General features: G+C 50.1%; 1 protein-coding gene across 5 annotated transcripts in view; it reads right to left on the bottom strand.

Moving 5' to 3' along the window:
• Positions 1-15,368, bottom strand: part of sbf2 (SET binding factor 2) — a 709,984-nt gene that overhangs the window by 95,528 nt on the left and 599,088 nt on the right. For all 5 annotated transcript variants that reach the window (XM_086007986.1, XM_086007985.1, XM_086007989.1 and 2 more), the window contains one exon: positions 10,004-10,202. In XM_086007986.1, the coding sequence (XP_085864112.1) occupies positions 10,004-10,202 (199 nt within the window). The remainder of the gene's footprint in view (positions 1-10,003; positions 10,203-15,368) is intronic.

Below are 15,368 nucleotides of genomic sequence, written 5' to 3' on the forward strand. Positions count from 1 at the left end.
ATTGCAGCGAAGATTCACCAGGCTGATACCTGGGATGGCAGGAATGACGTATGAGGAGAGATTGTGTCGATTAGGCTTATACTCACTGGAGTTTAGAAGATTGAGAGGGGATCTCATCGAAACCTATAAAATTCTGTCAGGCCTGGACAGACTAGATGCAGGAAGGAGGTTTCCGATGGCCGGGGAGTCCAGAACCAGGGGTCATAGTCTAAGGATAAGGGGTAAGCCATTTAGGACTGAAATGAGGAGGAATTTCTTCACCCAGAGAGTGGTGAACCTGTGGAATTCTCTGCCACGGAGGGCGGTGGAGGCCAGTTCATTAAATATATTCAAGAAGGAGTTGGATATATTTCTTAAGGCTAAAGGGATATGGGGAGAAGGCAGGGACAGGGTACTGAATTTGGATGATCAGCCATGATCTCATTGAATGGCGGAGCAGGCTCGAGGGGCCGAATGGCCTACTCCTGCTCCTATCTTCTATGTTAACCACGACGTGCGTGGATTCTTTAGCGCAACTACGGCCCAAGCACCTAAGGCCCTACCCCACTGCGGGCCATGAACGGAGAGGAACTCATCAAGGACAGAGAGGTAGTCAGTGCCCGCTGGAAGGAGCACTTCGAAGATCTCCTTAACCGCGACTCTGTCTTCGACGCGAGTGTCCTCAACTCCATCCCACAGCATGATACCCGCCACCATCTCAGCACAACCCCAGCCCGGCATGAGGTTGAAAAGGCCATCCGACAACTGAAGAACAAGGCCTCAGGAGCAGATGGAATCCCCGCTGAGGCACTAAAGCATGGCAGAGAACCACTACTGGCGCGAATTCATGAACTAATTTCTCTTATCTGGAAGGAGGAGAGCATGCCAGGGGATCTCAGAGACGCCGTAATTGTGACCATCTTCAAGAAAGGTGACAAGTCCGATTGCGGTAATTACAGAGGAGTTTCCCTGCTGTCTGCCACAGGGAAAGTCATCGCAAGAATCCTCCTCAATCGCCTCCTCCCAGTGGCCGAAGAGCTCCTCCCAGAGTCGCAAGGCGGATTCCGCCCACTATGGGGCACAATGGACATGATCTTCACCGCACGTCAATTACAAGAGAAATGCAGGGAACAGCACCAACCGCTGTACATGGCCTTCTTTGATCTCACAAAGGCCTTCGACACTGTCAACCGTGAGGGATTATGGAGTGTCCTCCTCAAATTCGGCTGCCCTCAAAAGTTTGTCACCATCCTCCGCCTGCTTCACAACGACATGCAAGCCGTGATCCTGACCAACGGTTCCACCACAGACCCAATTCACGTACGAACCGGGGTCAAACAAGGCTGTGTCATCGCACCAATGCTCTTCTCGATGTTCCTTGCTGCAATGCTCCATCTCGCCCTCAGTAAGCTCCCCACTGGAGTGGAGCTAATTTACAGAACAAACGGGAAGCTGTTCAACCTCCGTCCCCTCCAGTCCAGATCCAAGGTCGTCCCATCCTCTGTCGTTGAATTACAGTATGCAGACAACACTTGCATCTGCGCTCACTCGGAGGTCGAACTCCAAACCATCGTCAACACCTTCACTGAAGCGTACGAGAGCATGGGCCTTACACTAAACATCCGTAAGACAAAGGTCCTCCACCAACCTGCCCCCGCCACACAGTACTGCCCCCGGATTATCAAAATCCACGACAAGGCCTTGGACAACGTGGACCACTTTCCATACCTCGGGAGCCTACTGTCAAGAAGGGCAGACGTCGACGACGAAGTCCAACACCGCCTTCAGTGTGCCAGTGCAGCCTTCGGTCGCCTGAGGAAGAGAGTGTTCGAAGACCAGGACCTCAAACCCGGCACTAAGCTCATGGTCTACAGAGCAGCAGTGATACCCACCCTGCTGTATGCCTCAGAGACATGGACCATGTACAGCAGGCACCTCAAAGCACTGGAGAGGTACCACCAACGCTGCCTCCGCAAGATCCTGCAAATCCATTGGCAGGATAGGCGCACCAACGTCAGTGTTCTTGCTCAGGCCAACATCCCCAGCATCAAAGCTTTGACCACGCTCAATCAGCTCCGATGGACGGGTCACATTGTCCACATGCCCGATATGAGACGCCCAAAACAAGCGCTCTACTCGGAGCTCCTGTAGTGTCCGTGTGTAGATAAAGACACTGAAGACAGGAGTTGGTTCATAGGTATTTACTAAGCAAGTCTGGGGGGGGGTTCTAAAGGATATATACAATACACAGGCTTATATAGCCCAAGTGGCAATTACCGACATTACGCACACCTGGGGCTCTTAAAGGTACATACACCACAATTGCTCTTAAAGGCACATACACCACAGCTCTGGCACGGCAAGAGAGCCCCAGGTGGGCAGAGGAAACGCTTCAAGGACACCCTCAAAGCCTCCTTGAAAAAGTGTAACATCCCCACCGACACCTGGGAATCCCTGGCCCAAGACTGCACAAAGTGAAGAAGAAGCATCCGGGAAGGCGCCAAACACCTTGAGCCTCTTCGCCGGGAGCAAGCGGAAGACAAGTGCAAAAAGCGGAAGGGACGCACGTCAACCCAAACACCCCACCCACCCGCCCCTTCAACCACCGTCTGCCCCACCTGTGACAGAGACTGTAGGTCCCGCATTGGACTCATCAGTCACCTGCAAACTCATTTTTAATGTGGAAGCAAGTCATCCTCGGTTCCGAGGGACTGCCTAAGAAAGAAGAAGAATAGCGACTATGCTTCAAAAGTACTTAATTGACAGTGAGATGTACTGAGGTCATGAAAAGCACTATATAAATGCAAGTTCTTTATTTATTTATTTTCCATCAGTACTGGCAGCCATTCTTGCCTTTTTCCAGCCCCATTCCTGCATTGATTGCTGTGGTAAACCACTTTTATCGTTCACTATCGTTACACTATGGTTATCACTGTTTATATCATTACACTATGGTTATCACTGTTTACACTGTTGTATCGCTGCACAAGGTCACCTCTTGCCACGCTGTTATACCTGGGCTGACCACAGCTGACTCCGCCCATGGCTCCGCCTGCTTGCCCAGGTATAAAGGTGGTCGACTGGCTGGTATTCCTCCTTGTTGGATCCGATCACCCACGAGGGTGGGCTCTGTTATTTAGCCAATAAAAACCTATAGTTACTAACTTAACTCGTCGCTTTTCATTAACTGAATTGATAGGTATATCAATTTTATTGGCTAAATTTTGAAATGTCTACAACGGAGCAGCCAAACGGCCAGTCAGACGTACAGCCTCAGCCAAACGGCCATCTACAACAGCCCCAGCAGCCGGCCTGGCTACGAGCCCTCCGGCCGCCGTACCTGGATCTAAACCCACAGGCTGCGAATTCAGCCCTCGACTTCGAACACTGGCTGAGCTGCTTCGAAGCCTACCTGGGAGAATCCGGCGTGCCTCCGGCATCCAAACTAAGAGTTCTGACCGCTCAGGTGAGCCCTGAAGTATTTGCACTCATCCGGGACATTGCCACATACGAGGACGCCCTCAACCTGCTAAAAGAACAGTATCGGAGCCCTGTAAACTCAATGTACGCCAGGCATCTCCTGAGATCCCGCTCGCAACAGCCAGGAGAGTCGGTTAATGATTTCTTACGGGCGCTGCAAATACTCGGCAGGGACTGTGACTTTAAAGCCGTAACAGCTGCAGAACATACAGATGGAAACATCCGAGATGCCTTCGTGAAAGGCCTTCGGTCAGACTACTCACGGCAAAGACTGCTGGAATCAAAGGACCTCGACCTGAAAACAGCTGCTATCCTCGCTCGCTCCTTGGAAGTGGCCCATCGGGACCTCGAGGCGTACTCCAGGTACTGTGCTGCGCGACCCTGGGACTCGGGCCCGACCCCGGCCGCAATACCCCTCGCACCGCCGCCTCTGGGACCTACCACAGCGTCGGTGTCCCGGAACCGATCGGGACCGCCACCCCCGGTACCGGCTGCGACATCGGAGCCCGGCGATCGGGCCGCCGGCTGCTTCTTCTGTGGCCAGGCGAAACACCCGAGGGCGCGCTGCCCTGCAAGAAATGCGACCTGCTCCGACTGCCACAAGAAAGGCCACTTCGCGAAGGCCTGCAGGGGGAAAGCCACAGACGCCAGCAGTGCCTCATGCGAGTTGTAGAGGCGGCCATCTTTCATCAAGGCCACAGATGCCAGTATCCCCTCGTGTGAGTCGTGGGGCGGCCATCTTTGATCAAGGCCACCGACGCCGGCAGTGCCTCATGTGAGTTGTGGGGGCGGCCATCTTCTCCGCCATTTTATTCAACGTCTTGGGCGCCGCCATTTTGTTCACCACACTCGACCGCCACCTTGTCTCCAGACCTGACCACCGCCTCACCCGCAGACTACAGCAGCTCGCTCAGCCATACACTAGCCTCCGTCACACTTGACCAAGCTCGCCCGCATCACCTGTCCAAGTCCATGATGGACATCAAAGTAAACGGCCACGCTACGACCTGCCTGTTCGACAGCGGAAGCACGGAGAGCTTCATCCATCCAGACACGGTGAGCCACTACTCCCTCACTGTCCGGCCAACGCGCAACCGGATCTCGATGGCGTCGAGGTCCCATTCTACAGACATCAGCGGCTACTGTGTTGTGACCCTGTCGGTTAGGGGCACGGAGTATAAAAATTTTAAACTTCTCGTCCTGCCCCAGCTCTGCGCTGCCGTCCTACTAGGGCTGGATTTCCAATCCCACCTTCAAAGTGTCACTTTGGCATACGGTGGACCCCTCCCCCCACTCACAGTCTACAACCAGCAGCTTTTAAACCGCCCACCGCGTACCACCTGCGGCCTATCCACCCTCAAGGTCCCGCCCCCTCCCTGTTCGCTAACCTCACCCGCGACTGTAAACCCGTCGCTACCAAGAGCAGGCGGTAAAGCGCCGGGGACAGAGCTTTTATTAGCTCCGAGGTGCAACGACTCCTGAAGGAGGGCATCATCGAGAGAAGCAACAGCCCCTGGCGTGCCCAGGTCGTAGTCGTTAAGACCGGCGATAAACACCGCCTGGTCATCGACTACAGCCAAACCATAAACCGGTACACCCAGCTGGACGCATACCCGCTTCCCCGCATATCTGATATGGTCAATCAGATTGCACAGTACCGGGTATTCTCTACCATCGACCTTAAGTCGGCCTATCACCAACTCCCTATCCGCCCTGAGGACCGCCAGTATACCGCCTTCGAGGCGAATGGCCGCCTCTACCACTTCCTTAGGGTTCCCTTCGGCGTCACCAACGGGGTTTCGGTCTTCCAAAGGGAGATGGACCGGATGGTTGACCAGAATGGGCTGCATGCCACGTTCCCTTATCTAGATAACGTCACCATCTGCGGCCGCGACCGGCAGGACCATGATGTTAATCTGGAGAGATTCCTCCGTACGGCCCAACGGCTGAACCTCACCTACAATAAGGAGAAATGTGTGTTTAACACCTCTCGCCTTGCCATCCTCGGCTGCGTCGTAGAGAATGGAGTCATCGGCCCCGACCCCGAAAGAATGCGCCCCCTCATGGAGCTTCCCCTCCCCCACTGTCCAAAGGCGCTGAAGAGAACCCTGGGGCTCTTCGCCTACTATGCCCAATGGGTGCCCAATTATGCGGACAAAGCCAGACCCCTCATGAAGTCCACCTCCTTCCCCCTGACAGCAGAAGCATGCGCAGCCTTCTCCCTCATAAAGGGAGACATTGCTAAGGCCACAATGCACGCGGTGGATGAGTCTATCCCTTTCCAAGTGGAGAGCGATGCATCCGACTTCGCCCTAGCTGCAACCCTTAACCAGGCGGGGAGACCTGTGGCCTTCTTCTCAAGGACCCTGAGATCCGACACTCTTCGGTCGAGAAGGAGGCCCAGGCGATCGTGGAGGCAGTACGACGCTGGAGGCATTACCTGGCAGGCAAACGATTTACCCTCCTCACCGACCAGCGCTCGGTCGCTTTTATGTTTAATAACAAGCTGAGGAGCAAAATCAAGAACGACAAGATCTTGAGGTGGAGAATCGAGCTCTCCACCTACGATTATGATATCTTGTACCGGCCTGGTAAACTGAACGAACCCCCAGATGCTCTATCACGAAGTACATGCGCCAACGCGCAAATTGATAGACTGCAGACCCTCCACAACGACCTCTGCCACCCCGGGGTCACCAGACTTTACCACTTCATTAAGGCCCGCAACCTGCCCTACTCCATCGAGGAGGTCAGGACCATGACCAGGAACTGCCAAACCTGTGCCGAATGCAAACCGCATTTCTTTAGGCCGGACAGAGCAAGCCTGATCAAGGCCACCCGCCCCTTCGAGCGCTTGAGCATCGATTTTAAGGGGCCCTCCCGTCCTCTGACCGTAATGTGTACTTCCTCAACATTATTGATGAGTACTCCCGTTTCCCCTTTGCCTTCCCCTGCCCAGACATGACCAGTACCACGGTCATCAAATGCCTGAACGACCTCTTCGCCTTGTTCGGGTTCCCGAACTATATACATAGCGACCGGGGCTCATCCTTCATGAGCGAGGAACTTCGCCAGTTCCTACTAGCGAGAGGTATTGCTGCAAGCAGGACCACCAGCTACAACCCCCGAGGGAACGGCCAGGTGGAAAGAGAGAACGCGACTGTCTGGAAGGCCGTTCTCTTAGCCTTAAAGTCTAAGGGCCTCCCAACCTCTCGCTGGCAGGAAGTCCTCCCGGCAGCGCTGCATTCCATCCGGTCACTGCTTTGCACGGCCATTAACGCCACCCCCCATGAACGAATGTTTGTTTTCCCCAGGAAGTCGACTCGGGGAACCTCGCTACCAACATGGCTGACTTCTCCGGGGCCTGTCTTGCTGCGAAAGCACGTGAGGGCCCATAAAACGGACCCCCTGGTCGAGAGGGTGGACCTCCTGCACGCCAACCCCCAGTACGCCTATGTGGCATACCCAGACGGGCGGGAGGACACAGTCTCCTTACGAGACCTCGCACCCTCGGGCACCCCGAGACACCACCGTTACCCCCCACCACCCCCCCAAATCCAGCCCAGGTAGACGGCATGCCGGAACCCCACGAGCCTTCGCCGACCACGCAGACACCAGCATTAACATCGGATACTGCACCACCGCCGCCGCTGCGCCAATCAGAAAGGCTTACGAGGCCTCCGGACAGACTGACATACCCGAACTGGTAGTACACTTCACCCCGCCGGACTCAAATTTAAACAAGGGGTGAATGTGGTAAACCACTTTTATCGTTCACTATCGTTACACTATGGTTATCACTGTTTATATCGTTACACTATGGTTATCACTGTTTACACTGTTGTATCACTACACAAGGTCACCTCTTGCCACGCTGTTATACCTGGGCTGACCACAGCTGACTCCGCCCATGGCTCCGCCTGCTTGCCCAGGTATAAAGGTGGTCGACTGGCTGGTATTCCTCCTTGTTGGATCCGATCACCCACGAGGCAGCACGGTGGCATCGTGGTTAGCACTGTTGCCTCACAGCGCCAGGGACCCGGGTTCGAATCCGGCCTCGGGCGACTGTCTGTGTGGAGTTTGCACATTCTCCCCGTGTTTGCGTGGGTTTCCTCCGGGTGCTCCGGTTTCCTCCCACAGTCCAAAGATGTGCGGGTTAGGTTGATTGGCTATGATAAATTGACCCTTAGTGTTAGGGGGATTAAATACGCGGGGTTACGGGGATAGGGTGGGATATGTGTTGGTGTAGGGGTTACGAGGATCGGGTGGGATATGTGTCGGTGCAGGCTCGATGGGCCGAAATGGCCTCTATCTGCACTGTGGGGTTTCTGTGAGGGTGGGCTCTGTTATTTAGCCAATAAAAACCTATAGTTACTAACTTAACTCGTCGCTTTTCATGAACTGAATTGATAGGTATATCAATTGCCAAGTGCCCCAGCATCCAGACTGCACATGCACCAACATCCTGCTCTCCCAGCTTCAGTGCCTGTGTTCCATATTCTGGAAACAGGCTTACCGCTACTGCATTCCTTGGCGTGCCTCTGTTCCCTGAACTCCTCTCTTAACCAGGCTTGGCTGCTTGCTCCTCAGGCTTTCACTTGCCCTTGTCTAAGATCTCCCACCAGCCTAACTCACAGGCTGGGCGATAATGGGAACTTGTTTAAAGTATTACCAAGCAATCTGTTTAAAATTTCTTGAAGGCAGCAGTCCAAGCGCTCTGTACCTTCTAAAAATATATCTTTTATATATTGAAAATTCTAAATACAAATGCTTAGCTTGAGCTGCAAGGGGTGGGAATGCAGCCCGCATGTGCTCTTCATTTACTCCCAATAAAATAATTAACCACTCAAACAACATATTTCCAAGTTATTTTTTCTCTGGTTGCTCCCATCTATTGCAATCTATTGTCTGCCACTAATTTCTGGTGGCCAAGATGATGACAGCTCTCACTGCAATGTCAGACTTCTGAGCTATCCTGACCTCTATTGTTATCACTTTGCAATCAAATGTGCTGATTTTTCTGTGGTTTGCAGATGCTGCAGTATATAAGTGGTCCAAAATCTATTTCAGGTCATTGAACAATGCTGTGTGGATTAAAAACAGAAAATGCTGGAAATACTCAGCATCTGTGGAGAGAGAAACAGAGTTAACGTTTCAGGTTGATGACCCTTCGGTCTGAAACGTTAACTTTGATCCTCTCTCCACAGATGCTGCCTGACCTGCTGAGTATTTCCAGCATTTTGTTTTTATTTCAGATTTCCAGCATCCGCAGTATTTTGCTTTTGTATTAATGTTGTGTGGATACTCGTTAATAATTAGCACAGGTTCCCTCTGCCTGATATTTTAAAAAGTTTTTCAATCCCAGGCCACATACTTGCGCCACTTGAGCGTTCCCAGGCCCAACCCCCAAATGATTTCAGAGCTGCCCATGCCCTCCCTCCCAGGTCTGAGCCCACCAATCCCTTCAGTCAAGGCCCCAGTTCCGTCACCTTTCCAGATCCAAGCCCTGGCTCCCTACAAGCTGAGGCCCAGCCCATCACTCCTTCCTTCGCACTTAGGAAAGCCAAGATAAATTTTGTGTTATCTGGTGGTCAAAGCCTCAAATCCAGTTCTAAGTCTTCATGGGAGTTGAGATGAAAGAGTGAGACACGGCAAGCAACCAAAATGTGCGAGAGGCACAGAGAGTGCAAGGCATACAGAAAAACAAGACAGCAAAAATGCGAGAGGCATTTGGATGAGAGAAGGCAGGGGGAAAGAGGGACTTACAAAAAGAAGACAGATAAATAGAGACAAAAAGAAGTGCAAATATAACAATGAGTGTGAGAGCGATCGATAGATAAGGGTATCAAGGGTTTTAGCTAAGGCAGGTAAATGGAGTGGAGGTACAGATCAGTCATTATCTAACTGACTTGCGGAGCAGGCTCGAGAGGCTGAATGACCTACTCCTGTTCCGATGAGAACCATGCAGAGAGAAAGAAAGAATGGAAGACAAACAGGAGCACAGAGAGAGCAAGGAAGACATAGGATGGGAGACAAGCAGAGGCACAGTTAGTGAGGGAGAGAGAGAGATGATTTTTGTCTATGAGGCCCACCTCAGTGAGATCGGAGTTAGATTATAGTTATAAGAAATGTAAAGCACCATACATTTTTAGATCATAATATTCTTAAAATGATCTAAAATGTATTGATCTTGTTATATTAATGATTTTGGTAAAGAAATAGCAATATAGTCTTCAAATGATTAATTATGCAGTAGTTATTAATTTATCTGACCACAGATTACAAAGCAGCTTTGAGAAGTTGACTTGTGTGCATGTCTCAATACCCCTTTGAATGCCACCTGAAGCAGTCTCAGCTTGCATGAAACTAATTTGAAAGCTTTGTTGTTGCCAGCTGCTTCATTAATTTGAATAGTGTAATTTGAACATTTAAATTTAAGTATTCCACTGATAGTGAGGAGACTGCACTGTCAGTTCACCAGAATGCCCTTGTGACATGATCAAGCTACTGACTTGTAGCTGGAAAGAAAAAAATATATACTAACCTTCTGCATAGTAAATACATCCTATTGGCAGCAGTTATCCTGAAGTGCTCTGTCTTCGAACGAGATGAGCTTGCACTGATAGTTCCCAGACCCAGGCGCTGGTAGTCCCGGAAACACGCTCGCTCTACTAACTGTTCCATGGTCGACTTTTCTGAAGCTTTCAAAGTGCTACTTGTGGGAAGTTCACCATCATCTGAAGCTATGATATGCAATAATACAGAGAATATTAATAACCACCCAGCTAATCACAAAAGCAAAATACTGCGGCTGCTGGAAATCTGAAATAAAAACAGAAAATGCTGGAAATGCTCAGCAGGTCAGGCAGCATCTGTGAGACAGCATCAAAGTTAATATTTCAGGTCGATAATGTTACATTAGAACTGGAAAAAGGTAAGAGTTGTAACAGGTTTTAAGCAAGTACTGAGGCAAAAGTGGGGGGGGGGGTGGCGGAAAATGCCGGAGGATGATCCGTTGAATGTGGAGGGTGGTAGGTGAGGACAAGTGCAGGAAATGGGATGGACATGCTCGAGGGCCCTGTCAACCACGGTGGAGGGGAGTCCTCAGTTGAGGAAAAAGGAAGACATATTGGAAGCACTGGTATGGAAGGTGGCATCGTCAGGACAGATGCGATGGAGACAGAGAAACTGGGAGAATGGAATAGAGTCCTTACAGGAAGCAGGGTGGGAGGAAGTGTAGTCAAGGTAGCTAATCACTATTACAATAGCAAAATACTGCGGATGCTGGAAATCTGAAATAACAACAGAAAGTGCTGGAAACACTCTGCAGGTCAGGCAGCATCGAGGAGAGGAGAAACAGAGTCAACGTTTCGGGTCGAACCCTTCGTCAGAACTGGGAAAGGTTAGGGGGGGAGGGGAGAGATTTTTAAGCAGGGGCAGGGGGGAGGGGAGGAAAGAACAAAGGGAAGGTTTGTGATAGGATGGAAGGCAGGAGAGATTGACTGACAAAAGGGATGATAGTGCAAGGCAAAAGGAGGTAATGGGGCAAATTAAGAAACAAAAGATGGCTCTAGTTGATGTGTGGATGATGATGGCAGCAACATTAACAGCTACCATGTGAGGAAACAAGAGAAAAAAAAAGAAAGAAATACAGGGGCCAATTTATAGTCTGAAAATTGTTGCGCTGAAACCCGGAACTTGCGATCTGTCAAGAATCCGCATGCCCAAGTAAAGTGCCTCTGCGGGTGGAGAGTTGCGCTATTTGCTCAACTTCCGCCCGCTGAAAGGCCATTAAATTCTTATGCCTGGTAAAAGCAGGCGTAAGGCCTGGTTTTACCAGCATAAGAGTTTTAAAAAAAATAGAAAAATAAAATGTTATTATAAATTAAAAACCCTGCCCAATAAGGTAAGTTTATTTTTAGCCCCGTTAAAACATATACGTTTCCCCCCCAAAATTAAATTTTCATTAAAAATATTTAATTAAATGGCATTTTAATTAATTTTAAATATGTAATAAAAAAACATTATTTCATATGTTCGTGTATTTTTAAAGTGACCCCCAATCATACTTATGGGAGTTCCATACGTACAGAACTCCCATAAGTATGAATGGGGATTCCCTTCTTTTATTGGTTGGGCCGGCCCACACAATCCCAGGGGCGCTTGGGAACCGCCTGCGCCCCTGGGATACGTGGGCCTCTGCCCATGTGTACCCGGAGAGGCCCAGGATCACAAACCTCCGTACCTCCCGGGCCACCAGGTAAATGCGTAGATTTTTTACAGGTCAGAGGCATCCGCCCACGGGAAGCCTCAGATCGCAAATTTTGGGCCAATGAGATTTCTTCAGCGGCTAATTTAGGGCCAGAAATAACACTGTGGAGCATTAGTGTGCAAACACTTAGTATATATATCTGAAATTCCTTTTTCCACTATTTTAACTGAAGTGTTAACCCATTTATTTGAACAGCAAGGGCAATATCAGATGAACCTGGGACTAAGGTAATAGCTCTTTCAGAGAACCAGCATACACATGAATGGCTGAATGGCTTCCATCTGTGCCAAAAAATTATAGGGGCCCGATTTTGTGGAAAATGGTCGGATTCCCCCGAATGTGGGGTTCTGACACACAAAAAAATGGGTCAGCCAGCTGCACGCAATTTTCCCTCAAGTGGCCAATTAATTTCCAGCGTGTGGGCAGCCTTGCTAATTGTCCATTTCCAGTCAGGAAGCCCCACTGTATGATGTCATCATTCGTGGTGCTTTCAAGGTCCACAGCAAGCATTGCTTCCTCTGCTGGCTTCCAAACGAACCATACAGGATGGCAGAGGAGCCTGCAGCAGCTGTGGCCAGTGCCAGACCCCGAGCTGCCTCCAAATTCGACGAAGCTTCACTGCAGGCATTATTGGATGGGGTTAGGGCCCACAGGGAGGTCCTCTTCCCTAGGTCAGGTAGGAAGAGGCCTCCCACTGAGACCAAGGCTGCATGGATGCAGGTGTCAGCAGATGTCAACTCGAATGTGCATGTAACCTTGGCATCACATCTCTAACTCCTTCCTCTACTCCTCCACAGGACCATCCAGAGCCCCCGTCCTCACTGTGGAGGAGGAAGAGGCTGTGCAGCCAGACTCCTCAGAGGAAGCTCCAACCTCTGAGGGTGCAGCGTCAGCAGAAATAAGCGCACCCAGCACCAGCGCAGACACTCACACTTCGGGGGGACCTTCGGGACATAGAGTAGTGTTGTCACCTGGTGTTTCACAGCTCACAAGTGAGCCTCAGCAGATTCTGGAGATAGGGACAGCAGTGGAGAGTCCTCGTCGGAGGGCGCAGGACTCTGCCAGCTCAGCTCAGCTGCATGTCGACCTTCTGCCTCTGGGTCCATCTGCAAGAGAAGAGGTGATGGATCTCCATGCACAGATGCAGGAGTCTCTGGTAGGTTTTGTCTCCAGGGTCGCTGCAAGTGTGGAGCGAATGGAGGAGTCCATAGCGACCATGAGCAGAGCCTTTGTGGAGTCATTGGCGCAGGAACGCATCACCATGGAAAGGTTGGCAACCTCCATGGAGGAGATAACTCGTCAGGGTACGGAAAACATGGTGAGTGCTCATAAGAGAATGACATCTCTTGAGGAGCGTTGGCCATCTATTGAACAGAGAAACCAGACCTTCATTGAAGTCCTTCTGAGAGTGCAGATACGGGTCCCCATGGCCCCCTAAAGCGCAGCAAGGTGCTCTCAAGCCACTTCCAAGCGCTGGCCCCTACTGGCCTGTGCAGCTTCAGGTGAGTGAGCAGCAGCCTGGTGCTCATCCTGCTGTTCCTGGTTCTGCTGCTGCCGCCTCTGCTGCTGGAGATCCTCTAATGGCAAGAAGGGAAGGAAAAAAAGGCGTCCCATGCTTCTGGTAGATGCCTCCACTGAGGAAGCGCTGAGTGAGGGTGCCGAGCGGTGCTTCCCAGGAGATCACATTGGAGAAGTATGTGAGGCTCCAACCTTCCACAGCTGTGCCTAAGCCTTGAAGAAGTAGCCCCAAGCCTGCAACAACAAGGTCCTTCAACATACAAATGCTGTCCCTTTAAATCGCAGCTTTCCCGAATGACCTGCAGCTGAGAGCAAGCAAGCCGGCAAGCTTCACGCCAGGTTTCATCAGCGGGGTTCCCCGCAGGCATGTTTAGCGGGGAGAACCCCTGAAAATCGCAAGGGCACCCTAAAATGCATTAAACATGCCAATAATTGGTGATCAGGGTCCCGACGGCCAGTCCCGCCAGTGGCGGGCGGGACTGTTTCGGGTCGTGGAGAAACGGCGGTCCGAAAGTCGGACGGAGCGGGGGATCAGGCGGTGGCGGGGGTCGCGGCCCCCTATTTCGGTGATTTTCGGCCCCCGCCCGCAAGAAAACCCGCCCAACGGCGGGCAGAAAATCGGGGCCTAGGATTCTATTCTAAGAATGAAGAAAAGGATCCCACAATTTTCCTGTCCCAAGCTTTTTGTATGGCTCAGGCACACTGCGAGCACTGGCCTAGACCCTGGCTGGGCTTAGTGCCAGAAAGCAAGGCAGGAAACAAGAGCACAGAAAGGGGAAAAAAAGAAAGACTTAGAATGAGAGACATGCAGAGACAGAGACACAATTTTTTTTTGTCTAAGAGTCCCACCACAGGAGATCTGATAGTTATAATTATAGACATGTAAACATACATCTTTTATATGCTATTATTAAAATGATCTAAAACATATTAATCTTCTTATATTAATGATTTTGGTAGAGAAATACTACTGTAGCCCTCAAAGGATTCATCATGTAGCAGTTACAGTAAACCACAGCCTGAGAAACTTGCAGCTGTGCTACTGCCCGTTGTTTTTGAGGCTTTCTGGCTGCTACTGAAGATCATCTGGGCGCAGAAATTACCTTAAAAATATTTCTTATTGGCTGACCTTTAAGCTGCCCCACAACTCCACGAGTTCTCCAACCCATTGGACGTCTGAGTGCAAGTCCGACCACCAGTTTTCTTCAGGTGCTCCTCCGCTGGGGTGCCTAACAGCTGTAGGAGCGCTTTCTCGTGCCTCACTTACATGGCAACACTGGGCCTGCGTTTACTCCAGGTGCATTGGGGAAGCTCCAGGAACTCCCAGAGTAGTGTAGTAGGGGAAGAAACCTGAAGTAAATCAGCATTTCCCAGGTGCAACAAAGAGGAAATCTACCCTAGTATATATTGTGATCCAGTTTAAAAGAACAAGATTCAGTTGCATAATTTCCCCAAATCTTAACAAACCATATGATGAAGTCATTTACCTTCTTTTGGATAGCGCAAAAAGAAATGAGCATAAAAGAAGTGTGATGATAGAATTCATCTCTTTATTTGTTGCAATTATACAAAAGAACTGGCAAACAATGCAAGCTAATTAGCAAACTCTAAGATAGGAAGAGAACCAATTAAGAAAAAGTGAAATATCATCTGCACAAGAATTTCCTGGACCCAAAAGTGGAAAGAGTGAATGCAGGGACAGTGATCAGTCCTGATATTACATTTCTTTAGGGAAGGTACACAAGATCAAGTAACTTATTCCATTAGCAAAGATGTACATAGTATCTGAAGAAAGCGGGATGGCTACAAGTTGTTTTTGTTCACTTCAATATGTCTTTTAACATGTACCTGCCCTTTCATGAAGTTAACCTAATCACTGATCCAGGATGATTCTGATGGAATTAAGATACTCAAAAAAGAATAAATTGTTCCATTTTGGGAGGTGTGGAAAAGAATTTCTGTATTGAGGCTGAATTTTATCGCATCAGGAAGTTGTTTTTGGCTTGCAGAACAATGAAGATTTCCAAAGCACAGGACCCAACACAGTGAAATAATATCTTGTAATATTTGTGGTTCGATATTTAACCTAGTATATTTGTTCTTTGGCATAGTTCAAAAT

The sequence above is a fragment of the Somniosus microcephalus genome, chromosome 15, assembly GCF_052327205.1.
Source record: "Somniosus microcephalus isolate GS21.2 chromosome 15, FLI_Smic_1.0, whole genome shotgun sequence".
Taxonomy (NCBI): Eukaryota; Metazoa; Chordata; class Chondrichthyes; order Squaliformes; family Somniosidae; genus Somniosus; species Somniosus microcephalus.